This window comes from Cavia porcellus, unplaced genomic scaffold (genome assembly GCF_034190915.1).
Source record: "Cavia porcellus strain 051 isolate PalLab524CR breed Dunkin Hartley unplaced genomic scaffold, mCavPor4.1 scaffold_6, whole genome shotgun sequence".
Taxonomy (NCBI): domain Eukaryota; kingdom Metazoa; phylum Chordata; class Mammalia; order Rodentia; family Caviidae; genus Cavia; species Cavia porcellus.
In genome coordinates this window covers 75,233,454-75,260,860 of record NW_026947489.1, presented here as the reverse complement: position 1 = coordinate 75,260,860, position 27,407 = coordinate 75,233,454, and the positions used below count along the sequence as shown (strand labels likewise).

At 35.8% G+C, this 27,407-nt stretch overlaps 1 protein-coding gene across 2 annotated transcripts; it reads left to right on the top strand.

Annotated features, from left to right (window-relative positions):
• The first annotated feature begins 21,671 nt into the window (after nt 1–21,671).
• On the top strand, nt 21,672–27,407 carry LOC100731194 (olfactory receptor 1E5-like). 2 transcript variants are annotated; one of them, XM_013152062.1, is made up of 2 exons: nt 21,672–22,571; nt 27,402–27,407. In XM_013152062.1, the coding sequence occupies exons 1-2, from the start codon at nt 21,672–21,674 to the stop codon at nt 27,405–27,407; spliced, it is 906 nt and encodes a 301-aa protein (XP_013007516.1). The 2 variants fall into 2 exon arrangements, with proteins under 2 accessions (XP_013007516.1, XP_003469710.1); XM_003469662.1 differs by lacking the exon at nt 27,402–27,407 and having other exon boundaries at nt 21,672–22,595.

The window sequence follows — 27,407 nt, the reverse complement described above, 5'->3', positions numbered from 1 at the left end:
TACGATACTTCCATGACAAAGAACAGCTGAAGAACTTCATGAACACCAAGCCAACCTTGCAAAAAATATTGAAAGACAGTTTAGATACACAAAGGAAAAAACCACTAAGCAAAGCAAATAATTAAACAGAACAGAAAGATAAAGATGCAACAGCAGAGAGATAACATGTCAACAATAAACCGGCATTTAACAGAAATAACCATGAATGCATATGGTCTCAATGCACCAATCAAAAGAAACAGACTAGCAGAATGGATCAAGAAACAAAATACAACCATATGCTGTTTATAGGAAACCCATCTAACCCAGAAGGATACTCACAGACCGAAAGTCAAAGGATGGAAAACAATACTTCATGCAGCAGGAATCCAAAAAAAAAAAAAAAAAAAAAAAAAAAGCAGGAGTAGCCATTCTGTTTGCAGACAACGTGAACTTCAAACCAACAATGACCATAAAGGACAAAGAAGGTCACTACATACTCGTTAGGGGAAAACTCCAAGAGGAAGAGATAACTATCTTAAATATATATGCACAAAACTCCAGAGCACCCAGTTATGAAACACAACTATTAACAGAAATGAAAACTCAAATTATCAGCAACACAGTTGTAACAAGGATAACTTAATATGCCATTGACATCAAGGGATGGATCAACCAGACAGAAAATGAGCAAAGAAATAACAGAACTGAATCATACCTGCAAACAAATGGATTTGATAGACATATACAGAATGTTCCACCCAACAACCTCAGAATACACATTCTCAGGAGTATATGCATGATTCTCTAAAATAGACCATATATTAGCTCACAGAACATATTTAAACAAATGCAAAAGAGTTGAAATCATCACTTGTGTGTTATTGGATCATAGAGCTCTGAAATTAGAAATTAATGATAAAAGGTACTGCAAAAATCCCACAAACACATGGAAGCTGAATAACACACTCTTCTGTAATCAGTGGTTCACAGAAGAAATTAAACAATACCTACAAAAAATGAAAAGGCAGATACAACTTACCAGAATCTGTGGGATGCATGAAAGCCGTCCTGAGAGGAAAATTTATTGCACTGAGTTCCCACATCAGGAAAATAGAACGAATACAGATAAATAACCTGATGCTACACCGCAAACAGCTAGAAAAAGAACAGCAAGTCAAGCCCAAAGCCAAAAGAAGAGAGGAAATTATAAAAATCAGAGCAGAAATCAATGCAATAGAGACTAAGAAAGCAATCCAAAGAATCAACAAATCAAAGAGTTGGTTCTTTGAAAGAATAAATAAAATCGATAAGCCCCTAGCCAACCTTGTTTAAAAAATGGAAGAAAAAGCTCAAATTCATGCAATAAGAAATGAAAAAGGTGAAATCACTACAGACCCAATAGAAATACAGAAGGTCATCAAACACCTATTTTGAAAACCTCTACTCTCAAAAGTTTGATAACACAGAAGAAATAGACAGATTCTTAGAAACATATGAAGTACCAAAGCTAGATCAAGAGGATGTAAAACTGTTGAATAACCCAATCTCTGCTAATGAAATTGAAAATGTAATTAAGTCCTTACCCACCAAGAAGAGCCCAGGCCCAGATGGATTCACTGCAGAATTCTACAAGAAATACAAAGAAGACCTAATGCCGACACTCCTCAAACTATTCAGTGAAATTGAAAGGGTAACAATCCTTCCTAAGTCATTCCTGGAAGCAAATATTACTCTAGTACCAAAACCTGAGAAAGACCCAACTAAAAAAGAGAACTATAGACCTATCTCCCTAATGAACACAGATGCAAAAATCCTCAATAAAATACTGGCAAAAAGGATGCAGCAAATCATCAAGAAGATTATACACCATGACCAAGTGGGATTCATCCCAGGAATGCTAGGATGGTTCAACATACGTAAATCAATAAATGTAATCGACCATATCAATAAGCCAAAAATAAGAATCATATGATCATTTCTACAGATGCAGAAAAATCCATTGATAAGGTCCAACATTTATTCATGATAAGAACTTTACAGAAAATTGGAATAGATGGTCTTTACCTCAATATAATAAAGGCCATTTATGACAAACCAACAGCCAGCATCATACTAAATGGCCAAAAATTGAAAGCCTTTACTTTAAAATCAGGCACAAGACAAGGATGTCCTTTATCACCACTGCTATTTAATATAGTACTGGAAGTACTAGCCAGAGCAATTAGGCAAGAAAGAGAAATAAAATGGGTAAAGATAGGAAAAGAAGAAGTTAAATTATCATTGTTTGCAGATGGCATGATACTCTACATAGAAGACCCCCTTAACTCCATTGAAAGACACTTAGATACAATAAATAAATTCAGTAATGTGGCTGGATACAAAATCAATACTCAGAAATCAATAACATTCCTATACACGAACAACAAAATCACAGAGAAGGAAATAAGAGAAACTACACTCTTCACATTAGCAAGCAAAAAAAATGAAATATTTAGGAATTACTCTTACGAAAGAAGTGAAAGACTTATACAGTGAAAATTATACTACACTGAAAAAAGAAATTGAAGATGATCTCAGAAAATGGAAAGACATCCCTTGCTCATGGATAGGAAGAACAAACATTGTGAAAATGGCCATTCTCCCAAAACTCTTATACAGGTTCAATGCAATCCCAATAGAAATACCATCAACATACCTTATAGATCTAGAGAAATCACTCCTAAATTTCATCTGGAACCAGAAGAGACCTAGAATCGCAAAGGCAGTTCTAAGCAGCAAAGACAAAGCAGGAGGCATCACAATCCCTTACTTGAAGTTATACTACAAAGCAACAGTAGTAAAATCAACATGGTATTGGAATCAAAACAGAGCTGAAGATCAATGGAATAGATTAGAAGAGACAACCACAACTACAAACACACTCAACCACCTTATCTTTGATAAAGGAGCCAAGCAGGTTCACTGGAAGAATGACAGTCTCTCTTTTTTTTTTTTTTTTGTCTTTTTCCTTTTTATCGGTACCGGGGATCGAACTCACGACCGCCTGCTTGCAAGGCAGGAGCTTATGCCGCTGAGCTAAATCCCCAGCCCAAATGACAGTCTCTTTAATAAATCGTGCTGGAAAAACTGGCTCTCCGTTTGCCAAAAACTAAATGTCTATCACCATGTACTAAATTAAAATCTAAATGAGTCAAAGATCTGAATATTAAAACAGAAACACTAAATCTATTGGAAGACAAATTGGGTAGAAACCTTGAAGACATAGGAATAGGTAGAGATTCATGAACAGGACTCAAACCTCACGGGAAATACTTCCCAGAATCAATAACTGGGACCACTTCTTATTAAAATGTTTCTGCATGTCAAAAGAAATCTCCAGCATAGTGAAAAGAAAACCCACAAACTGGGAAAAGATTTTAGTGAACTCTCTCTCAGACAAGGGCCTCTTGTCTAAAACATGTAAAGAATTTTAAAAACTCAGACCCCAAAATTCAAAGATTCAATCCAAAAATGGGCATCTGCGATGAATACGCAATTCTCAGATGAAGAAATGCAAATGGCAAATAAATACATGAAAAAGTGCTCATCATCATTGGTCATTAGAGAAAAGCAAATTAAAACCACACTGAGATGCCATCTCACTCCTGAAAGAATGGCCAGGATCAAGAAAACCAACAACAACAAATGCTGGAGAGGCTGTGGGGAAAAAGGAACTCTCCTGCACTGTTGGTGGGAGTATAGACTGGTGCAGCCTTTGTGGAGGTCAGTCTGGAGATTTCTCAAAAAGCTGGGATTGGAAGTCCCATTTATTCCAGCTATTCCACTTCTAGGCATATTCCCAGAAGAACTGAAAACATCATACCACAGTGATATATGTGCACTTATGTTTATAGCAGCACAACTTGTAATCGCCAGATCTTGGAAACAACCCAAGTGTCCATCAACTCAGGAATGGATAAAAAAAGTTGTGGTATTTCTATACAATGGAGTATTATTCAGCTATAAAGAAGGATCACATTGAGATATTTATCAATAAATGGTCGCAGCTTCAGACCATACTCATAAGTGAAATAAATCAATCTCGCATGTGTGAATACTGAATAGTTTCCCTAATGTAAGTAATGATTCAAATATATAAAAAAATGTGGTAATCATGATTCCCTATTATGTGGCCTTGAAGTCTTATAAAGTTTTCACTTATTAATTGGAAAGGCTTTATTCTGGGCTTCTTGATATGGAAATATTTGAAGCTGTAGTATATGAACTTTTATTCATATTTCAAGGAAAAAGACAGACACTATGGTTAACTACTATTAAGTCAGGTTATTTGGTAGTGAAGCACTAGGTTGCTGAAACAGTCATGCTTTGTCCTGTATTGTTATATTGTTATGTCCTGTTTTATCTCAATCTCTCCCTTATTCTTTAAAAAAATTATTTAGTTATTTCTTATGTTTGTTTTAATTAAGGGGAAAAATTTAAAAAATTAGCAGGATATATAATAGTAACTTTTTTTGATTTCCTATTAACTTGTTTTGAAGTCCTGTAATACTCCCACGATCTTGTTTTGACTGACTAGACTCTGTTCCATTCTGCATGATAGTATCAAGTTTGAGGGTATAGGCAACTACTTTGAAGGCAATAAGATTCATTAAGATGCCTGTTCTGGTTTGACTATTGTCTCCTTTGGAAATCCTCTAATGTTTACAATGCTTAAGTTTTTTTGTTATTGTTCTCTTCTGTTTTGTTCAACTTTATAATATCTAATGAGATAGACAATTCTTTTTAAGGAAACAAGAGACATCGTTGATAACCATTGTTGATAACCTTGTACTCTGTTCTACATCATGTGCTATGTCTATCCTTGGTTTTGACTTACAGCTTTGTTTTGCCATATTTGACTTTATTCCTTCCTCCCCAAAAAGTAATAAGAACTAAGGAGTAATAAAATCCAAAATGTGTAAATTTTGTTGTAAAAAAGAGAGGGAAAAAAAGAGCTCTAAAGGATACAACAGCAAGTCTATTTAGGGGTGTTAAATAGCTGACCATATTAATGTTTTTGATTGGATCATTGAACACAACTGTTTGTAGTCTCCCTGTTTGAATGTCCACTTTGTATTCTTTGATACTGTGATTTGAGCAACTATTTCTAAGATGATAATATGTAATCTAAAAACTGGTGATTTCTTACTGTTTTTTTTTTTGTAGTTCTGTATTACTTTTACCCTTACACCACTTTGTTTTGTTTTGTGTTTTTCTCATTTTCCTTTTAAATAAAATTTTAAAAAAAGAAGAAGAAGAACATACTCATTAGTAGAAAAATTCCAGAGGAAAAACTAATAATTATAAATACATATGTATTAAATACAGGAGCACCCAACTATATAAGACAAATACTAGCGGACATGAAAAACCAAATACACAAGAACACAGTTATAACTAGGGACCTTAACAGCCCATTGTCACTAAGACTAAATCAACTAGACAAAAAGTCAGCAAAGAAATAATAGAATTGAATCATACATGTGAGCAATTGGACTTAGCAGATGTTTACAGAGTGTTCCCCCCAAACACATAGGATACACATTCTTCTCTGCTGCACATGGAACATTCTCCAAAATAGACCATGCATTATCCCATAAAACATTCTTAAGGAAATGCAAAGGTATTGAAATTATCCCATGTGTAATACCTGACCATAGCACACTGAAATTGAAATTAATGGCAAAATAAATGGCAAAACCTGCATAAATACATGGAAATTAAATAACAATCTTCTGAACAACCGGTGGACTACAGATGAAATTAAAAAAGAAATAAAGCAATACTTAGAATTCAATGAAAATGTGGAAGCAACATAGTGTAATCGATGGGATGCAATGAAAGCTGTCTTAAGAGGAAAATATATGGCAATAAATTATCATATCAAGAAAACAGAACAAGCACAAATAAACAATCTAATGCTTCATCTCAGGCTTCTAGAAAAAGAAGAGCAAGTTAAACACAAAGCTCATAGAAGAGAGGAAATTGTAAAGATTAGCGCAGAAATCAATGCAATTGAAACTAAAAAAATACAAAGAATTAATGAATCAAAAAGCTGGTTTTTTGAGAGAATAAACAAAATTGACAAGCCTCTAGCTAACTTAACCAATAAAAAGAAAGAAAAAACTCAAATCCAAGTAATAAGGACTGAAAAGAGGGAAATTACTACAGACCCCATGGAAATTCAAAAGATCATGAATACTTACTTTGAAAATCTCTATTCACATAGAGTCGAAAATACAGAGGAAATGGACAGATTTCTAGAAACATATGAACTATCAAAGCTCAACCAAGAAGATATAGCAATTTAGAATGACCCAATATCAGCTTTTGAAACTGAAAACGTAATTAAAAACTTACCAACAAAGAAAAGCCCAGGTCCTGATGAATTCATGGCTGAATTTTGCAGGAAATTTTGAGAAGATTTGTTGACAATACTCCTCATACTCTTCAATGAAATTGAAAAGGAAAAAATCCTCCCCAAATCATTCTGGAAACAAGTATTACTCTGATACCAAAACCAGAGAAAGACTCAATCAAACAGGAGAACTATAGGTCAGTCTCATTATTGAACATTGACACAAAGATTCTCAACAAAATACTGGCAAACAGAATGCAGCAAATCATCAAGATGATTATACATCATGAACAAGTGGGATTCATTCCAGGAATGTAGGGATGGTTTAACATATGCAAATCAATAAATGTAATACACCACATCAACAGAGCCAAAAATAAAAACCACATGGTAATCTTGATAGATGCAGAAAAGCTTTTGACAAAATCCAACACATGTTCATAACAGAAACTCAGAATGCACGATACCTACTTCAATCTTATAAAGGGCATCTATGACAAACCAACAGCCAATATTATACTGCATAGACAAAAACTGAAAGCTTTCACTTTAAAATCAGGATCAAGACAAGGATGTCCACTATCACCACTCCTATACAATATAGTTCTGGAAACACTAGCCAGGGCAATCAGACAAGAGAGAGAAATAAAAGGAATAAATATAGGAAAGGAAGAAAGTAAATTATCTCTATTTGCAGATGACATGGTGCTCTGTATAGAAGACCCAAAAAATTCCATTAGCAGACTACTAGAGACAATAAACAAATTCAGCAAAGTAGCTGGATTCAAAGTCAGTGCTCAAAAATCAGTAACATTCCTGTACACAAACAAAAACCTCACCAAGAGAGAAATTATGGAAATATAGCCCTTCACAATAGCATCTTAAAAAATGAAATACTTAGGGATTAACCTAAAAATGTGAAAGATCTATATGCTGAAAATTATGCTATGCTAAAAAAGGAGATTGAAGAGGATATAGAAAATGAAAGGGAATTTCTTGCTCTTGGTTAGGAAGATCCAACATTGTGAAAATGGCCATACTCCCAAATCTGTTATAAAGATTTAACACAATCCCAATCAAAATACCATTAACATATCTCACAGATCTAGAGAAAACACTCCTAAAATTCATTTGGAAGCAGAATAAACCTAGAATAGCAAAGGCACTTCTGGGCAACAAAGACAAGGCAGGAGACATCTCAGTTCCTGACTTGAAACTGTACTATAAAGCCACAGTGATAAAATCAGCATGGTATTGGCAAAGAAATAGACCTGAGGATCCATGGAACAGATTAAAAGACACAAACACAACTACAAAGACATTCAGCCACCTGATATTTGACAAAGGGGCTAAACATGTTCACTGGAAGAAGGATAGCCTCTTTAATAAATGGTGTTGGAAAAATCGGCTTTCCACATGCCAAAGACTGACACTAGACCTATGCCTATCACCATGCACAAAATTAAAGTCTAAATGGATCAAAGACCTAAATATTAAAACAGAAACACCAAATCTACTGGAAGACAAGGTAGGCAGAAGTCTTGGAGAAATAAAGGTAGGCAGAGAATTCCTGAACAAAATGCAAACTGTGTGGGAAACACTTCAACGAATCAACAACAATCAAGATTTCATATTATTGAAAAGTTTCTGTACTTCAACAGAAATCACCAACAAAGGGAAAAGAAAACACGCAGAATGGGAAAGAATTTCAGCCAGCAACCCCTCAGACAAAGCACTTATATCCAGAACATATAAAGAATTGAAAAAACATCAAGCCCCAAATTCAAAGGCCCCCTCCAAAAATGGGCATCTGAGATGAACACACAATTCTCAGATGAAGATATACAAATGGCAAATAAATACATGAAGAAATGTTCACCATCACTGGTCTTTGGAGAAATGCAAATTAAAACAGCACTGAGATTTCATCTCATTCTGGAAAGAATAGCTGCCATCAAGAAATCAACTGATAACAAAAGTTGGTAGGACTGGGGGTAAAAAGGAACACTGTTGGTGGGAGTGAAGACTGGTGAAGCCACTATGAAAATCAGTATGGAGATTTCTCAGAAAACTAGGATTTGGAAGTTTCATTCAATTCAGCCATTCCCCTCCTGGATATTTCCCCAGAAAACTAAAAAGATCCTATCACAGTTATATATGTGCACCCATGTTCATAGCAGCACAATTTGCAATAGTTAAATCTTGGAAACAACCTAGATGCTCATCAACTGCAGAGTGGATGAAAAAAAGATGTGGTATTTTTATACAATGGAATAAGCTATAAAAAGGATGATCTTGAGGCTTCATAGGTAAATGCAGACAACTTGAGACTATCCTCTTAAGTGAAATAAAGAATACTCATATTTGTAAATATCACATTATCTCTCTAGAATAAAAAGAAGTAAGAAGTATAGGAGTAATAAAACCCAAAATGTGTAATTGTAGTGTGAAAACTAAGTGCGCTAAAGGATATAACTTCTTGTATGTTTAAGTGTGTAGTATTGATAACCATATTACTAAGTTTCTTTGGATCGTTGAACAGAACTGTTGGCAGTTTTACTATTTGAATGTCCACTTTGTATACTTTACTTTTTTGTAACTTGAACAATATTTCCAAGAGGATAATATGTAATATAGTAACTAGTGATTTCTTACTATTTTTTGAAATTATGCATTATTTCTATCCCTTTTCTGTTCTAATTTTCTTTAAATAAAATTTTAAAAAATCAATGCATGATATATCAAGGGATCCATTTCCAAATCCTACAATATTCTATACTTTCTATTTTTAAGTATATTCTCCTTTTTCTCTAGACCCTCATTTTCCATATAATTGTCATGTAATAATGAAGACTACAAACGAAATGTTAATTTTCTTTTTTACTTTAAAAACAAAACAACAGTAAAAAAGAATAAAAACAATGACACTGAACTTCAAAACAAACTGATAGTAAAGAATGATAAGTTTTTTACCTTGTTCTTCCAAATCAGTTTTGATTTTTAGTTTCTTTGCCTCTCACATTTTACAAGAAAATCGTCAATTTTACACAAATTTCCTGATTGGAATTATGATTTGAATTTTGTTGAAACTCAGGATAAGTTTCAGAAGAGTCACATCTTAAAATTTTTCAGTCTTTCATTCCAAGAAATTGATGTCTGTATCCCTTTTTTAAAATAAAACTTTGATTCATTTTTGGTACAGTTTTAGAGTTTTAAAAATATAGATCTTAAATATACAGTACTCTCTGCTTATCTCTGCTTTGGCTTTCATTGGCCTCAGTTACCTCAACTCAACCACAGTTTGAAAATATTAAATGAGAGAATACAGAAACAACAATTCACAAGTTTTAAATCTTCTGTTGTTCTGAGTAGCATGCTGAGATCACTACTCTCGGTTCTGATGTGAAGAGCCCCTGTGGGCAGTACACCCATGCTGTGTACGTACATGTGTGCTAGTCACTTTTTAGCCCTATTGGGTAATTTTCTTTATTAGCACAGGTTTGAAGTATATAACATTTAGTTGTTACACTCTGGTTTTAATTTAGTACATGATGAGAGATCCTAGTCTAGAGTTCATTTTCTCCATGTGAATAGCCAATTTCCCCAAAATTATTTATGAAAGAGGTTATCATTACTTCACTGTATGTTTTTGGCTTGTCAAAGATCATGTAGTTGAATCTGCATGCTCTATTTTGATCCACTGATTCATGTGTCTGTTTCTGTGCCAGCACTGTGTTGTTCTATCATACTAGTTTTGTAATGTAACTTCAAATCCAGGATTGTGTAGCCTCCTGCTTTAGCCAGGATTGCTCTTGCTATTCTGGGTCTCTCTTTCCATATGAATTTTAAGATTGTTTTATCTAGTCCTGTGAAGAGAGTTGATGGGATTTAGACTGGGACTGTGACAAATCAGTTAAATGCATTTTTGAGAGTTTGTCCTTTCTAACTGCATTTGCTCTGTTCAGGAACAGGGGATATCTTTTCATTTTCTAATGTCCTCTTTCATTCCCTTTTTAAAGAGTAAACTAATTTTCATTGTGGATGTCTTTCACTTCCTTAGCGACATCAATTCCTAAGTATTTAATTTTTCTTGATGGTATTAAGAATGTTATTTTTTCTAATTTTTTTTGGTCAGCAGGTTCTTTTTTACTGTGCAATAATCTATTGATTTTTGTGTGTTATCTTTGCATCCAGCTACTTTATTGAATTTAGTTATTTTAAGAGGCTTGCAGTCGGTTCCTTTCTTTAGCATCTTCCATGTAGGGGATCATGTCATGTGCAAATTATGAAAATTTTACTTCTTTTTTTCTATGTGTGTCTCTTTTATTTATTTCTCTTGTCTAATTGCTCTGGATAATGTTTTAACTACTTTAATAGTATGCCTACAAATCATACTAGTGGAGATTCTTCTTGTGTTCCTCATTTTGGAGACAAAACATTCAGTTTTTTCCCACTGTGTATGATATTGATAGTAGACTTATCACAAATTACTTTTAGTCTACTTGAGATGTAGTCCTTTCATGCTTATGTTGATCGATATTTTTTGGCATGGAAATATGTTGGATTTTAGCAAATATTTTTCTGGAGGTATTTTTCTGTGCCATGTGATTTTTGTCCTTGCTTCTATTTATGTGATGCATTACATTTATTGATTTTCATTATGTCAAACCTTCTTTATATCTCTGGTATGAGGCATTTTGGTCATGATGTATGATCTTTTGGATGAATTATATTCTGTTTTCCAGAACCTTGTTGAGGACTTTTGTGCCTATATTCATGAAAGAGATTGTTATATCTTTCTCCATTTTGGTTAGATCTTTGACTACTTATGAAATCAAGGTAATAGTATTTTCCAGAAATTACTTTGGGAGTACTCCTGTCCTTTCAATTTCATTAAAAATCTTAGGGTGGGATTGTACATTGTTATTGTGTGAGTCTGGATGTCCCACAGGCCTATATGGTCTGAGTTGCTGGCTTTTTAGAAGCAGATGAATGTGAAGTCTGTGCTTGATGAGTGGCCTAATGCTGGGATTAAGTGTGTGATTGCTACACTTGCCCTAGGGTGAGTAGTCTGTCTCCAACATAAGGAATGAAAAGAAGCTTGCTCTGAATTCTCTTTGTTACTTTTGGTATCATCCATTGCTGGTAAGCATTGCCCCTTTGCCAAACCACCCTGTGATAGAGCCAGCCTATTATGGACTGAAGTCTCTGCACATATATTTGCATATATATTTTCTGTATGAGCTAAATGAACCTTTCCTCCTTTTATACTCAGGTGTTGGTATTCTGTCTCAGCAAGCAGAAAAGTAAGTAAAACTCTCATTAAAATAAAAGGTCCATTGTCATTGGTCCCCCTCAAGATATTCCTCCTTGCTTTGAACATACTAATTCCATCATTCTTTCTGAAGCAGTTCTGGATGTTCTCTTTCACGACTATCTTCAGGAAATGTGATGAAAAATGTAGTGAGTGCTGCTTCCAACAGTCATACAACAGAAAATCAGGCTTAAACGAAGAAAGGGAAAAGAAAAAAAGGGTAAAATGGAAGCAAAACTTTGTAAATAAGAGAGGAAGGGGAGTTGAGAGGAATAGGGGAGAACGGGGTAAAAAGATGACCAAGACATATCACGTGCAGGTACAAATTCCTTATGATGAATGGGGTCATTATGTATATCTAAATTGTATGGTTAAGCTTAATAAAATACAATAACAACAATCACTACAACGTGACTTTATAAAATTTATTCACCACATTTGGCACCCTGAGACTTGTGGTTCTTTCTCAAAGTAAAATGACCATGAAAGGTAAATGTTTTCCATAAATTTAGCCATTGAAGAGTACAGAATAGCACAACTAAAGACCTTCATGTAAAAGGGCCTCCAGAACTGCTTCAGAAACTGGCAAGAGAATGCTAAGTGCATAAATGTATTTGAAGCAAAGAGAAGTATTTTAAGGAAGATTAATATTGATATGTATTTTACTATAATGAACTTTTGAAAATTTAAACAATTCATTTTATATTACCATGTATACGTGTGTGTGTGTGACACACATGCTGAACTCCTTCTTCCACAGCCTGAGGAACAGAGACATGAAGGAAGCCCTGGAAAGAGTTTTTCATAAGAAGAAAGTACTCTTACGCTTTTCATAACACTGGAATTTTTACATAATATTAAGCAAGAAATAATATCAGGCAATGTGTTTGGTGTGGCACAGAAGCATCACAGAGGAGAAGTAGTCCACGATGAGCAGACAGGCAAGAGCAAGCAGGGAGGATTGGTTCGTGGTGGACAGAAGGCAGCAATGCATCAAGGCTTGCCCACAGCTCTTTCTGTACCTTAGACTATCCAGGCTACTGAAGGTGGGCAGCACCCACACCTTTAATCCTAGAGCCCTTGAGCCTACCATGGAGCATCATGAATCAACTCCAAGGTCACACACTCTAGATTCAGCCATCTCTGCAAAAGCCCCACCTATGATCACATGAGGCTTTGGAGGGACATCTAAACACAAGCCACAAAAGGTTGTCTTGTTTTTCTTTCTTTTAAAAATATTTTAAGAGTTGACATATATTTTTAATTGACATAAAATTTTTGCAGTGTTATGGGATACCATGTAGTGGTTCAACACATGTACATCTTCTATAATGTTTAAATCAGAGTAAATGTCAAATGTCAAACATTTGTCATTTGTTTCTGGTGAAAACATCCAAAATCTCTTCTGTTTGTCTGGAAACATAGAGTACATTGTGACACTGCAATTATCTATGAGCATTTCATTTTTAACAACTTTTTAGAATTAGCTTTTACAGTCAATATAGTACAACTGGATGAAGATTGAAGCCATATTTTCACTGCTTCATTTCTAAGTTATAGTCAGTACAGTCTGAATCAAATTCCCAGTGAAATCATTTTTTAGAATCTGATGAGTTTATCTTTTTGTCTGTCTGCAACAGAAATAGGTAAGCCATGCTGAACTTTCCTGTAGAAACGCCAGGCTCTCTCCTACCCTGGGCTTTTCTATGTGCCATCATTTCTTTCTGCATATTTTCATTCCATTTCTTGTAACAATCCTGACATCCTGCTTAAACTTCAGTAAGGAAAAAAGATGTCTTTCTTAACTCACTGGATAAGGTTCAGTGTCTTTGATAAGTGCTCTGGCTGCATCCTTCATTCCCTCTGTGATACCATTAGTGACAATTACTAGTAACTCAGCTTGTAGAATCTCTCCCAGCTTGTGGGCAGAAGCCACATACATCTAATTTTTGCTAGTCTCTTGATTGTAGCTTTTTCTCCAGTGCTTGACTTAACCTCATGTTGTTTTGCCCCATAAAGAGCAATAGTTATAGCAGTGAGGCCAGGAACTAAGGCTAACTTGGTCACTGTTTTCCCCATAGCATATGACCTACTCTGTTGTGCATGATAGTTACTCAGTATGTTTCTAAAGCAATAAACTAATACTAATGAATAAAATTTCTTGTTTGAATCAATTAGTATGTCACTTTCTATCACACTACTTCCAGTCCAGCTGAGGAAAAAAGGTCAATACATATGAATGGAGTCATAACCCAGGATCAAGAGGTACTGTAGTTCTTTGTGATAACTCTGTTTAGGTGGCTCTGTATTACAGATGACAGGCAAAGGCAAAGGAGGTCTGAGCAAGAGCCATGGTGTCAAGGGAAGTGTTCTTGATGACATCAGGCTTGGGTGAACCCAGAATTCTGTGGACATGATCTATTCATGTGACTCAGAATGGAGCAGGAGTAAGGAGGGAGAAAGTTCTGGGGTTCTTACTAATGAGTTTCTCTGGGACTTAGGGGTCTCAGGTGTCAGGATACTGTAGAGAAAAGGTGTGAGGAGACAACAGCAGGGACTCCAGCTGGAAATGTGCGCTGTGGTAGCAGGAGACAAGAATCAGACTCCAGAGTCACACTCAGCAAAACTGGGTAAGCTGGGAGGGGATTCAGAAAAGATAGTCATTCTAAACTCCCCTTCTGCAGAAAGTGTTCTATAATTCTACATAACAATTTTTATGGGATGATTTATGCTATTTAGTATTAGATTCCATTATCAACAGTGACTTCTTCCTCCAAATGTCACTGGAGATCACCTGAGCAGTTAACAGATTCTATAAATTATATATTGTATAGAGTGCACTTTGAAAATTTCACTTACTCTAAATCCACAGTTCTCAGATTCACTGAAGTTGCAATGTTCAGCAATTTTCCAAGGCCATAGGGCAGTAGATCATGGTCTCCTGCTCCTAGATCTTCTGAGTATTTTCTTTGGGTTTTATGAGACTGCCCTGGAAGTCCTGGTCCACAAAGAGCTTTCTCACCCTCCACAGAGCTGCCCTAATATGGGTATCTTTCATTAGGAATAGACTCAAGCTCTAACTTGAAAGGAAATCCCTGCTATTTGATGCTTCTTTATATCTCGCTTACCACACTGGTGCTATATTTATCAGCTGGATTAGGACCAGGTTAGAGCTATTTGAAGAATTACAATACTCCATTTATATCACTTAACAATGATGATAATAAGTCTTCCAAAAGCCACAACTCTCTGTTGATAGAGCAAGTGGGTTTTTTTGACATGGAATTTTTTTTTCTTTCTTATGACACGTTGAATTAAATGTTGCAGTATTCCCATTAGAATAAAGAGAGAACCTAGACTGAGAGGCAGTTTCCTTGGCATCCTCATGAAGGTGACAGATACGGAGTAAGGCAAATGCAGGGTGCCCACTCCAGGAACTCTGTCACTGAAGTACACTGTGTGCCATCGCAGAATCCTGAGTCTCAGCAGCTTTGCTTGATATTCTTCAGCAAATATCTCTCAATTCGATTCCCTCTGATTCTTAACTTCCCTGACTAATATACCCTGAGTCTTGAAGTCTTAAAAGAGAAAGGAGGCCAGATTTTCAAGTGATTTGGGTAGTATTAATCTAGGCAAGAAGGGTGTCAAAGTGGAGAAACCATTTTCCCACTTCATTGTGACGAATTAGATTCAATGCTCTGGGAAGGTTTAGTGCCTGTCAATGGACACAGAGAGGGCTTTATTGCCTTGGAATCTTCACTAACTCAGACATTCCTGTCACTCTGCAGTTTAAGCAGCTTCTGTTAATCTAAACAGCCCACAGGCAGAGGCGGATATGAAAAGAGCTTGAATGAGTTTTCTATTGCTGGCATCTTTTTCCAGAGATACTGGTTAGTGGAGTGTGATAGATTAGGCAGATAAATAGATGGGGTAAATTGGGCAGATAAGTAAATGGGCGGACTTTTTTGGGGGGGGTAGGATTGCTACCCCTCACCCAAGAAAGTAGTGATGATGGCAGGTTTTGCACACTACTTGTTCCAGGCTAACCTGGTGAAGAGGCAGCTCAGGGTTGTACCAAATTTAATTTGATTTGATTTGATTTCCTGGTCCCGCACTTCCTTGCTGTCCAATGTTGGACTCATGGGGGCTCTAGTCCCTGTAAAAGGAGGAATGTTTGGGGGGGGGTGGTTTGCATCAGGGAACTTTACTGCTGTACTGGCCATGGTGACCTGAACTGTTTTAGAGCTTTGTTTCCTTCTATTTGGCAGACATCTAACTTAAGGATCATATCTCTTCTTAAACTGGAATTGACCAAGTATTGTACTGAAGTAAGAGCACTAGTGTCTTTAAGCCTCTTCTAAGAAATAGGCTCCATATTTACCAGTCAGGAGAATGTGTACTGCATGCCAATGCCCTGTTCAAGGTCACTTTCACTTAGAAACAATGCTTTCTTGCTGGTTTGTCCCATCCGTGTTATAAACAAAGTAAAAGGAGAACGTGGTTCGGTGCTGCCATGACTTGCTGAGTGAGATGTTAAAGGCACGTGGTTGCTCGGTGTCAGCAGTCACTGGGTGCCACCTACTGGCTCCGCAGTGGCACAGGACAAGCAACCCACTACTGAGGTCAGAGACTCTGAAGCTGTTGGAGTGGCTGAAAAACCCTTACTTGGAGCAGAGAGGCTAACAGTTGTCATTACAGTTAAAAGAAAATAAAGAAAAGAGAAAAATTCCCTGATACAATTCATCCTGTAGAGACTCCGGGATTTCAATTTCATTGAACTCTACAGAAATGAATTCATGCTGTTATCCACAGACATCCAACCTTGAAAGACTTGAACACATCATATTAAGGAAATGGTATTTTATTTTTATGAGCTTTGATCAGGAATTGGTATTAATTTTTTTAAATGTATGTTGTCTTTGATGAGGTAATACTATATTTTTTTCTGTGCCAGGAGTATACACAAGGAGTGCTGTGCTATATCTCTACCCATTTTTATTGTTTACTTCCTTGGAGACAGGGTCTTGCCATTTATGTTAGTTTGGCCTCAATTTTGTGATCCTGCTGCCCAGCCTCCAAAGCACTGTAGCTCAAATTACAGGCATGTGCCACCACTCCTGGACCTCATATTTTTGACTGGATATATTAAATGATTTCAAATAGGAGAGACAGTATTAGTAGTGTTCTAACTTAGATTTTCAAATCCTTATTCATGACTCAATATGGTCTATAATTTTATTCTTTGTGTCTTTTCTTCTTCAGTATATTTGGTAGCTTTCTATTTAATATTAGGTGGCAGAATGAATCATGGAGATCCTGAGGACCATTTATTCCTGGAAAATTTTAAAATCTTGGATAGATCCTTTTTTATTTTAAAGAGCATAAAACCAATTAAAACAAACCAGTATGAGTGATACAGGACTTCAAAACAATACAAAGTCATCAGTAGTTACCATGATGCTTCATATTGTCTTCAAAATAGCTGCAGAAACCTTCAGACATAGTAAAAATCAATCAAAACAGAACAGAATTGAACCAATAAAAACAAAACAATGAATGCAATAAAGGACTTCAAACAAGACAACAGTAGATCCAAAATGGTTACTATAATATATCTTGCTGTCTTTGAAATAGCTGCTACTGCCACTGGATATGACAAAATAAACAAAACAACACATAATAAAACCCAGTCCCACAAAACAATGAAAATGATAGAAGACTTCAAAACAGGTCAATAGGGAATCAATAATGGCTGCTACCTTCGGAAAGAGATTCCCCCATAGATGCCACATTGTGTATTGTCATCCTCTGAACAGATGACCAGACCATCTGCCCTAGACCTGCAATGTCAGTGAAACCTTAAACACCACAAGCATCAAATTGCATTTCACTTCAATAGCTATCATCATAGTCTATGTTTCTCTGGATGAGCCGGTCACTTATGGGATAGGAGGGGGAGATTGGCTCTTTTTTTTCTCTAGTTCATATGCCAGAAGGGGCAGGGGACTGGCTGTCTCCCTGATGGTGGTGGCCCATTTGTGGCACTGGTCCACAGGGAGGTCTTGCTTCTTGGTGAATCCTTGTTCTTTTCCTCTGCAGTCCATGAATGGTGCTGACTCACAGGGAAAGGCTGGGGCCTGGCTGTCTCCCCACTAAAAACTCAGAAAAATCCTTTGCCAAGGATTTTTAAAATTTATAACACAATCTATAATATAGCACACTACTTTTATGCTCAGCTTCTTAATTTGATACCCCTCTAACCACTGTACAGCTTGAAATACAAAACATTTATATTATCCCAGAAATGTTCCTCATGCCTCCTTCTTCTCAGTTGAAGACCACATCTAGAGGTAACTTCTCTTCTGGTTTCTGTCACCTTAGATTAGATTTACCAGCTCATGAACTTCAAATAAATGTGATTTTACACTTTTTCTGAATCTGAATTTTTTACTCAGCAGTATGCCTTTAAGATTTATCCATGTTGTATGACCACTGTAGATCATTCTTTTTCTTTGCTGCATAATTTCGCTCTGGAATGATTATGTCATGGCTTATCCTTTATTCTGCTGGTGGACATCTGGATTGCTCAGTTTTAGCTACAATGACTAAGGCATCTGTACAAGTGCTAACACATATCTTTTTTGGTGAACATTTACTTTCATTGATTGTATTTCAGGAGCAAAATTTCTGGATGTAAAGTGGATAAATATTAAAATGTTAAGGACTTTTCTATTATTTGATTTCAATACGTGTGAAGATATGGACAGCTATTTTGAAGAAAACGGGAGACATATGGCAGCCACTGTTGATTTCCTGTTTTTTTTCTGAAGTCCTAACTTGCTTGTATTGTTCTGTTCTGATTTGCTCTGTTCTGTTGTTTTATTTTATTCCCTTTAAGATTAAAAAAGTTTTAAAAAGCATTAAGGACTGTAAACATTTTATTATTTCATATTCTTACTAGCAGTCTATGAGTGTTAATAACATTTGGTATTGTTAATTTTTTCCCATCCCATTCTAGTAGGTGCATAGTAGTGTTTTGTGATTTTAACTTGCTTTCTCTTTAACTAGGATACTGTTGAGTATAATTTCATATTATTATGTTTTGCGTAAGAATTTTTCTTACAGATATTTTTCTTCAATTTACTTCAAATTTGAAGATCTTTCTTCTCAAATATTTATTTTAATTATCTACTCAGATATTGTGTGTTTTTTGATTCATATTTTGCAGTTTGGTCTTTGCTTAGAAAATATTTCACCAGCCATTCAAATGTATTTCAAAAGTTTTAGAAAGGTTTTTAAATCTGCTTTTGTGATTGCAACCTTTTCTTATTCCCAATGGTCTACGTTTATCTTTGTCTTGTTGAAATTAGATTCAGTTTTGACTATAAAGGAAAGATCCTTATAATTTTATTTCATATCTGTTATATATATATACCTTTAGCTATATTAATCATTTATTTATGTATATTTGAACCCTACTACTATTATCTTTTTATCATCATTTTCTAGTTTATTGATAAAAAATGCTCACCCATTTTTATTCTTTGTTGAATTTCTGTATAGAGTACTGTTGCTTTATCAACTGCTTAACTTAAAAGTTATTTAGGAGAATCTTAATACCTAAAGTAATATTTTGTCATTAATTTCTAATTTTATTGCACTGCACTCAGATAATGTGGTCTTCAAAAACCTCTAATTTTGAGCTGTAAGTTCTTTGTAAAATATTTACTGTTCACCATGGAGCGTGCAGGGTAGAGCAAGGTGATGATATCTGGAGCACAGTTAAACAAAGAGTCAACTTGACTTTCACATGAGCAAAATAGACATGGCTCCTGCCCTCCTGGCCGATCTCCAGATGCAGCCCTGGAGGGGCTCTGAGCTCAGGACGCCTTGTTTAAGTTCGAGCTCCAAATAGCTGGCTAGGGAAAAATGAATGCCAGCTTTCTGGCTCCCTGGAATCCAGAGAATCAGTGGGAGAATCCAACATTGATCACCTTTCTACTTTCTGAAGGAAATAGGAAAAATATACTTTTTCTCTAGAAATTAATTCATTAAAATTATCAAATTGATGGGAAGTTATGATATTTTTTAAAATTGTACTGTCTTCTGAGTCAGTGCTTGTACCTTACCTTCATGCCTTCTAGTGGCATCTCCAGTTCCCCGTCATTCGGACCCACTGACCTCGCTCCATCCTTATCAGGCCCCCAAATTGAAGGGAAAAAACGGAACATCACTTTTTAATTTTGTGGCTTGTTAGGCAGAAAGTTCACTTTATTTTTTAATTTTGCAGAGAGACTTTTTTATGTGAGAAAATTCTGTCCTTATTCTGGGGCTCAGGCTTTTGAAAATAAAGATCAGAAAAACTTCTGAACTAGTTCTACTTTCTGGCCATGAGCTAACTCCTGCCCTGAATGTGCAGTAAAGGGAGAAAGCCAAGAAACAAACTCTTCATAGATTGAGCCTCAAAAATGATTTTACTTCTCATATTTTTAGATATTCGCCAGGTGAGACAGCTCAGGGGCCGTGTTTTATTCCTTAGTCCTTAAATTAGTTGATTTGTACCATGACTTGCATGGTTTCCAACATTTTTGTGCTCCTCCATGAAAAGGTCTCCCCCACCAACTGTGTTCTTTGATCAAGAGGAAGTGGTTGTATTGCTGGATATTTTGCATCTTTCCTTAATTGTCAGATGCAAAAGTAAAAAAAAGTTGTTTACTTCTTCCCCCCACACTCTTTACCTTCATAGATCATTTGTCTCTGCCCCATACATGAGATATTATTGAGGTAATATACACCAGCCGGCCATGTGTTGGGGACCTGACTGAGGAGTGAATGGTTAAATTACAAAAGGATCTGTGGAGCGAAAGCATGGGGTCCTGGATTGATTGATTATGCTTAAGAAAGGAACAATGGATCAAAAGTACGTGGATCTGTGTGTCATGTGCTGAGCACAGCACAGTCGGAAAACAAGACGTTTGGATTAGCATAGTGCTCTCTGCTGGGCTACTGTCCCTTCTCTTCCCTGCTAAACCACTTAACCTTGATACAGCTTCTTTCCCAAGCTGTTTTTCTCTTGCCTTTTTTCTTACACTGATATTTGAAACAAAGCCAGAGAGTTCAGGGCTGCTTCCTTGAGATTCTCTCACAATGAACATTCTCTTTGGCTTATTCCCTCTGAGCCTCTTGGTGTGTGGACAACGGCCCCCTCTCCTAGTAATCCTTTCACCCTCTGTGCTCTCACAGTCACGCACAGTGACATGGAATCAGTCCCAGAAGTTCTCCTTGCTAAAAACAAAGGTTTGAAGTTATACTGTCTGGTTTTAAGTCCCAGGTCTGCTGCATAATAGAGGTAGGCTCCTGGGAAAGGTATTTAATGAGAGAAAATATCAAATTCTCTAAAAGTGAGATAGCATAAATTCCTTAAACTTTTTAAGAAGAACCAACCACTTTTTGCGTGTTTGAAAGCTTATTGCAATATGTGGAAAGAGTATGCACTGACAAATGTCATGCTCCTTATATTGGTACCATCACGATCATCATTCTCACCCCAGTTGCACAACAACCATCATCATCCTTACTGAAAGATAAGAATAGTGACTGATTTTCTGATTGGTTATAGTCACATCCTTAAGATAGAGACATGCAAACCTGTTTTCTTAGACTACATTCTATGTATTTTTAGCCCATACTTATCTGCTCCCCCTCACGGTGTATTAGAGAATATTCTGACCAAATCCTGGAATATCATTGAATTTACTAACTTCTTAAGCTTTGAATAACTTCTTAAGCCTGTTCTCTATGTAAATATTTGTATACTTGAGAGAAGACAAAGAAAGTACTGAAGTGAACATTTATGATTCATGAGTGCTAAATTTAAAATATATTTCTGAAGGCTTTGTAAGGTATATATGTGTGTATATATATTCATTCATTCATACAAATTATTCTTAATTTTTAAAAAGGTCTTCAAAAAGCAGCATGGAAAGCGGAAACCAAACTGTCATCTCCGAGTTCCTCCTCCTCGGTTTTCCCATTGAACCAGACCAGCAAGAACTATTTTATGCCCTTTTCCTGATCTTGTATCTTACCACTGTCCTGGGGAACCTCCTTATAATCACACTCATTGGCCTGGACTCCCGCCTTCACACTCCTATGTACTTCTTTCTCAGCAATTTGTCCTTCTCTGATCTCTGCTTTTCTTCTGTGACCATTCCTAAGTTGTTACAGAACATGCAGAGTCAAGTCGCATCCATCCCCTACGCCAGCTGCCTGGCTCAGATGTTCTTTTTCCTGCTGTTTGCTGACCTGGAGAGCTTCCTGCTTGTGACCATGGCCTATGACCGCTTTGTGGCCATCTGCTACCCGCTGCATTACACCAGCATCATGAGCCCCAAGCTCTGTCACCTGATGGTGGCTTTGTCTTGGGTGCTGACCACGGTCATCTCGTTGCTGCACACACTGCTTATGGCTCGCCTGTCTTTCTGTGCTGATAACGTGATCCCCCACTTTTTCTGTGACATGTCCGCTTTGCTAAAGTTGGCTTGCTCTGACATTCAAATTAATGAAATGGTTATATTTATCCTGGGAGGACTTGTCATCATTGTCCCATTCCTGTTGATCTTTTCATCCTATGCAAAAATTGTGTCTGCCATTCTCAAAGTCCCTTCTGCCAGAGGCATCCGCAAGGCCTTCTCCACCTGTGGCTCCCACCTCTCCGTGGTCTCTCTCTTCTATGGGACAATCATGGGCCTCTATTTGTGCCCTTCAGCTAACAGTTCCACTGTGAAGGAGACTGTCATGGCTGTGATGTATACAGTGGTGACCCCTATGCTAAACCCTTTTATTTACAGCTTGAGGAATCAGGACATGAAGGGAGCTGTGGGAAGGATCTTTTCAAAATGAACAACTCACTGTTCTCTGGGACAATGACTCTTAAGATACAAGTGTGCTATTAAACAATAGGCACAAGATAAAAAATCAGTAGTATTCTGAATAATAGAGTAGCATCCAAGTGTGAGACCGCCACTACAGTCCCCATAGCAACTCCAGTGGTATTTTCCCAAGGTTGTCTAGGAAGAATCCATAATGCCTCTTGAGTTTGCTGCTCTAACTCAGATGTGACAGAACCCAAGCATTGACACATCATGTGTTCTCTTTAATTATTACTGAAGGCTGAGCAAATATTACTCTAACATTTTATAGTACTCAAAGAATATGTAGCAGTTTCTAATTCCCTAAGAAACATCAAATTCCTCAGCCATCTCGGGAGTGTGCTTCTGACAAACATATCCATTCAGTGAGGACAGTCTTCTGATTTATTATGTGCATGCTCTTGTAATTGTTACTCTCCTTGTCTACCTCTCCTATTTTATTTTCACATGTTGATTATTCACCTCTTGAATGATCACATTCTAAATTTCTCTTTCATTCTGAATTAACTGCACCAATCCTCCATCAATTACTATTGAACCACGTTTTTTGACAATATCTATACTTTGCATGTGAATTCTTTTGAATTAAAATTGTATAATCTAGAATGTACTGCAGAGTTCTATTGTTCATCGTCTAGTCTACATGCAGTGAAATGGTGACTCAGGGTACAGCCGAAGGTAACTTAAGTAGTGACAGAAGGACTAGAATCTAATTGGAACTCTTAGTTAAGTACCATCTTCCCAGAATATTATGCTTAAATCTTTTGAAGCTTTCTTTATTTCTTTCATGATCAAGTACACTATAATTGTCTTGAAGACAAGGTATTCTCTCATCTTTACTGCTTACTTTAGTGCTTTTCACATTTAATCTGGGGATATCGTAAATATCCATTTGTTTCATTTGCGTCTATTTTCAAGTTTACTGAAATCAATTTATGGATTTAAAAGTTCCACATTTTAAAAGAAATCTTCCTCTTAAATCAAATTTTAAAAAAGAAATATTTCTAACAATGCCAATGTTGACTTTTTCCCCATTTCAAAATATTTTTATCACTTATGAGAGACTTGAAAATATCCAAACACAAAGGAAATAAAGCAGAGTATGCTAATTCAATATATTTTGGACTTCCCTCTGCCATGTTTCTAACTCTTTTTTCCACTGACAAGCAGGGAAACATACTCTTGCGTTTTCCATATACAGATTAGTACATCTAATAATTAAATAAAGCCAAATTATGAATTCACTCAATTCTTTTCACTTAAAATGTACCATGAATTCACCAAATCATGTAGGCCATGTAACACTTGCAGAAGCAAAGGAGTGCTGTCAAATTGATGTAATTTACCATTATTGATCTCAGTAATCTGCTCTTGATGGAAGTTTGTGTTATTTTCAGTCTTTTATTATTTTGAAGAATGCTTCAGTTTTATATGTTGGCCCATATATTTTTGTGGACTTGTACTGCTTTTTGAATTAAAATTATATAACTGGAAAGGATATTCATTCTCAGAATCAGTGTACTAAATCTAAGGATATGAAAATTTCAAAATTGGATAGAAATTGCTAATTGCTTCCACAGAAGTTCCTCTACTGTAAACTCTCTCCAAAAGTAAATAAGCCTGGCTTCTTTAATGTCTCAAACACTGGATACTTTGCTTGGAAAATAAACATGATCCCCATATCTAAAATATGAGATTTTACTGTTTTTAAGTTTCTATGTATATCAGTGACAACCATGTTTATCAGCCACGTTTCTTTTGTGTGTTATTCTGACTTGACTCCATTTTTCTTATTATGGGTAGTGTCACTTCACAGATTTTAGAGGAAAAATGTCTCCCAGTTTTTTATTCATGGCCTGTCTGAGTTTTGTAATGGTGTATTTTTCCCCCTCACTAAAGATTTTAAATTTTGACGGAGACAAAGAAATTGGTTTATATTTTCTGATGGAATTTTTCTTTAAACATGTTTAAAAAGGACTTTTCAGTCCAAAATTATGTTGTTCCATTTTTTGCTAGTGTATGCAAAATTTTAGTTTCTATCTGCTATCTTTGAGTCCCTTGAATCTGGTTTATGGACAATCAGCCTCTCTCCATTCTCACCTTGCTCGGCAGGTTGGCTGTTAAAGTCTTCACTGATTTAAAAATGCCATCCTTACAGTGCAGCAAGGGCTCTTGTGCACTTGAATTTGTTTCTGGATTCTGTTATTTAAACTCATTTGATTTTTGTACTAGTACTATAAAAACATACTTTTATAGACACACATTTAAAATACTGATATGATAACCCTTCTTAAATACTCTCTTCTAAAACATTCCTAAATAAATTTTTCTTTCAGATATGCTTATGGCTCATTTTGTTAAATTCTAATAAAAATGTCTGAGGAATTACTTTGGAATCACATTATATAGTTTCATTTCATTAAATTATAGATTTATGAAGGAGAGTTGACTATTTTTACAATTGTCTCATAATATATAAAGATTATTTTCCTATTTAAATTTTCTTTGTTGAATTCTATATATTTATTAACTTGATACTTGTGCATTACTTCTTATTTTTACTTCTATATACTTTTCATTTTTGGAAAGGATCGCTGCTGTAGTTTTGACAAATTTTTGTATACAGAAAAGTTATTCATTACTTTGTATAACAGTTTCACAACAATCCATATTACTAAATTCTCTTAAGAAGGATTTTCCATTAAGTATTTTGGGTACTGAAGCTACACAGTGAAAGCTGAAATAAATATTGATAATTATTCAGATTCCTTTTTAGTACTTAGTTATATCATTTCTTTCTCTTTTCTAACTACACCGAATATCACTTCTGGAAAAATATAAAATAACTGTTTAAATGTGAATGTGGGTGTCTGTTTTTTATCCTCCAATTCTATGGTGAAGGATTGATGGAATCCTCCAGATAGTTTTGGGTACTAAAAGGCACAGTGATTTCACATCATACGTTGGGTAGTACTCTGGGTGGAGGAAGTTTTGCAGAAGGAATGGTCACTACACGATGTAACCACATCTTGATAGCACTGGTCTGAGAAACTGTCATAAAAAGGGACACCATGGAAACAGTAAACATCACAGCTGATGGAAGATGGAAGACACAGCTGAATCTAAGAGTATCAACACCATAGTAAGACCTAGAAGGCCAACAGCTCCCTCCTGAAATGAACCATCATAGATTGCTTATGCTAAGAGATCTCCAATTTCCAGCAGTGAGCTTCAGCTAACACCTTTCATTTGAAGTCAAGATGACATGCATGCCTCAGAATATCACACAAGTACCACAAAAATCAACACAAAGACAAGAAGAAGGAGTCAACAATTATGATAGTAAAAAAAAACAGTGGAACTGAAAACCAAGAAACAATAGAGTTAACATCAACTAAGCTAAATATTTTCAGAAAGATTATTATAACTGATGCAACTTTGGCATGAAAAATGAGACAAAACAGAGAAAAATATAAAGAAGGAACTCTGAGAATAAAAGAGGAGTAAAATGAACAGAAAAAAAGGAACTTTAAAAACTAAAAGTGGGAAGAGGGAATGTGGATAAAGGGAAACTTCTTAGTGCATCATAAGAGTGTACTAAAATTATCTCACAGATATTTCATGTTCACAGATATTAATACGCTCAATTAACATGCTCATTAAAAATTTAAAAAATAATAAAGTGAAGAAAACACCAAGAACTAAAAATAATAATATTAAGTAAAAATTACAAGAAAATTTGGACATAATTATGTTCTAGGAATTTATAAATTACTAAACGTTGTTCAATAAAATGAATAAATAGAAGTTCATACAAACACACTCAACCACCTCATCTTTGATAAAGGAGCCAAACAGATTCACTGGAAGAATGACAGTCTCTTTAATAAATAGTGTTGGAAAAACTGGCTCTCCAATGCCGAAAACTAAAACTAGACCCATGCCTGTCACCATATACTAAAATAAAATCTAAATGGATCAAAAATCTAAACATTAAAACAGAAACACTAAATCTATTGGAAGACAAATTGGGTAAAAACCTTGAAAACATAGGGATAGGTAGAGAATTCATGAACAAGACTCAAACCGCATGGGAAATACTTCCCAGAGTCAACAACTGGATCACATCTTATTGAAAACTTTCTGCACATCAAAAGAAATCTCTAACATAGTGAAAAGAAAACCCACAAACTGGGGAAAAATCCTGTCCCTCAGACAAAGGACTTCTGTCTAAAACATACAAAGAATTAAAAAAATCAGACCCCAAAATTCAAAGACCCAATCCAAAAAAGAGCATCGGAGATGAATAAACAATTTTCAGATGAAGAAATACAAATGGCAAATAAATATATGAAAAAATGTTCAGCATCACTAGTCATTAGAGAAATGCAAATTAAAACCACACTGAGATTTCATCTTACTCCTGAAAGAATGGCCAAGATCAAGAAAACCAACAACAACAAATGCTGGAGAGGCTGTGGGGAAAAAGGAACTCTCCTGCATTGTTGGTGGGAGTATAGACTGGTGCAACCATTGTGGAGGTCAGTCTGGAGATTTCTCAGAAAGCTGGGACTGGAAGCACCATTTGACCCAGCTATTCCACTCCTAGGCATATTCCCAGAAGAACTGAAAGCATCATACCACAGTGATATATGTGCACCCATGTTTATAGCAGCACAATTTGTAATAGCCAGATCTTGGAAACAACCTAAGTGTCCATCAAGTGAGGAATGGATAAAAAAGTTGTGGTATTTTTATACAATGGAGTACTACTCAGTTATAA

Bases quoted from the DNA above. Each gene is read 5' to 3' on its own strand.
- LOC100731194 (XM_003469662.1), top strand. From the start codon at position 21,672: ATGGAAAGCGGAAACCAAACTGTCATCTCCGAGTTCCTCCTCCTCGGT.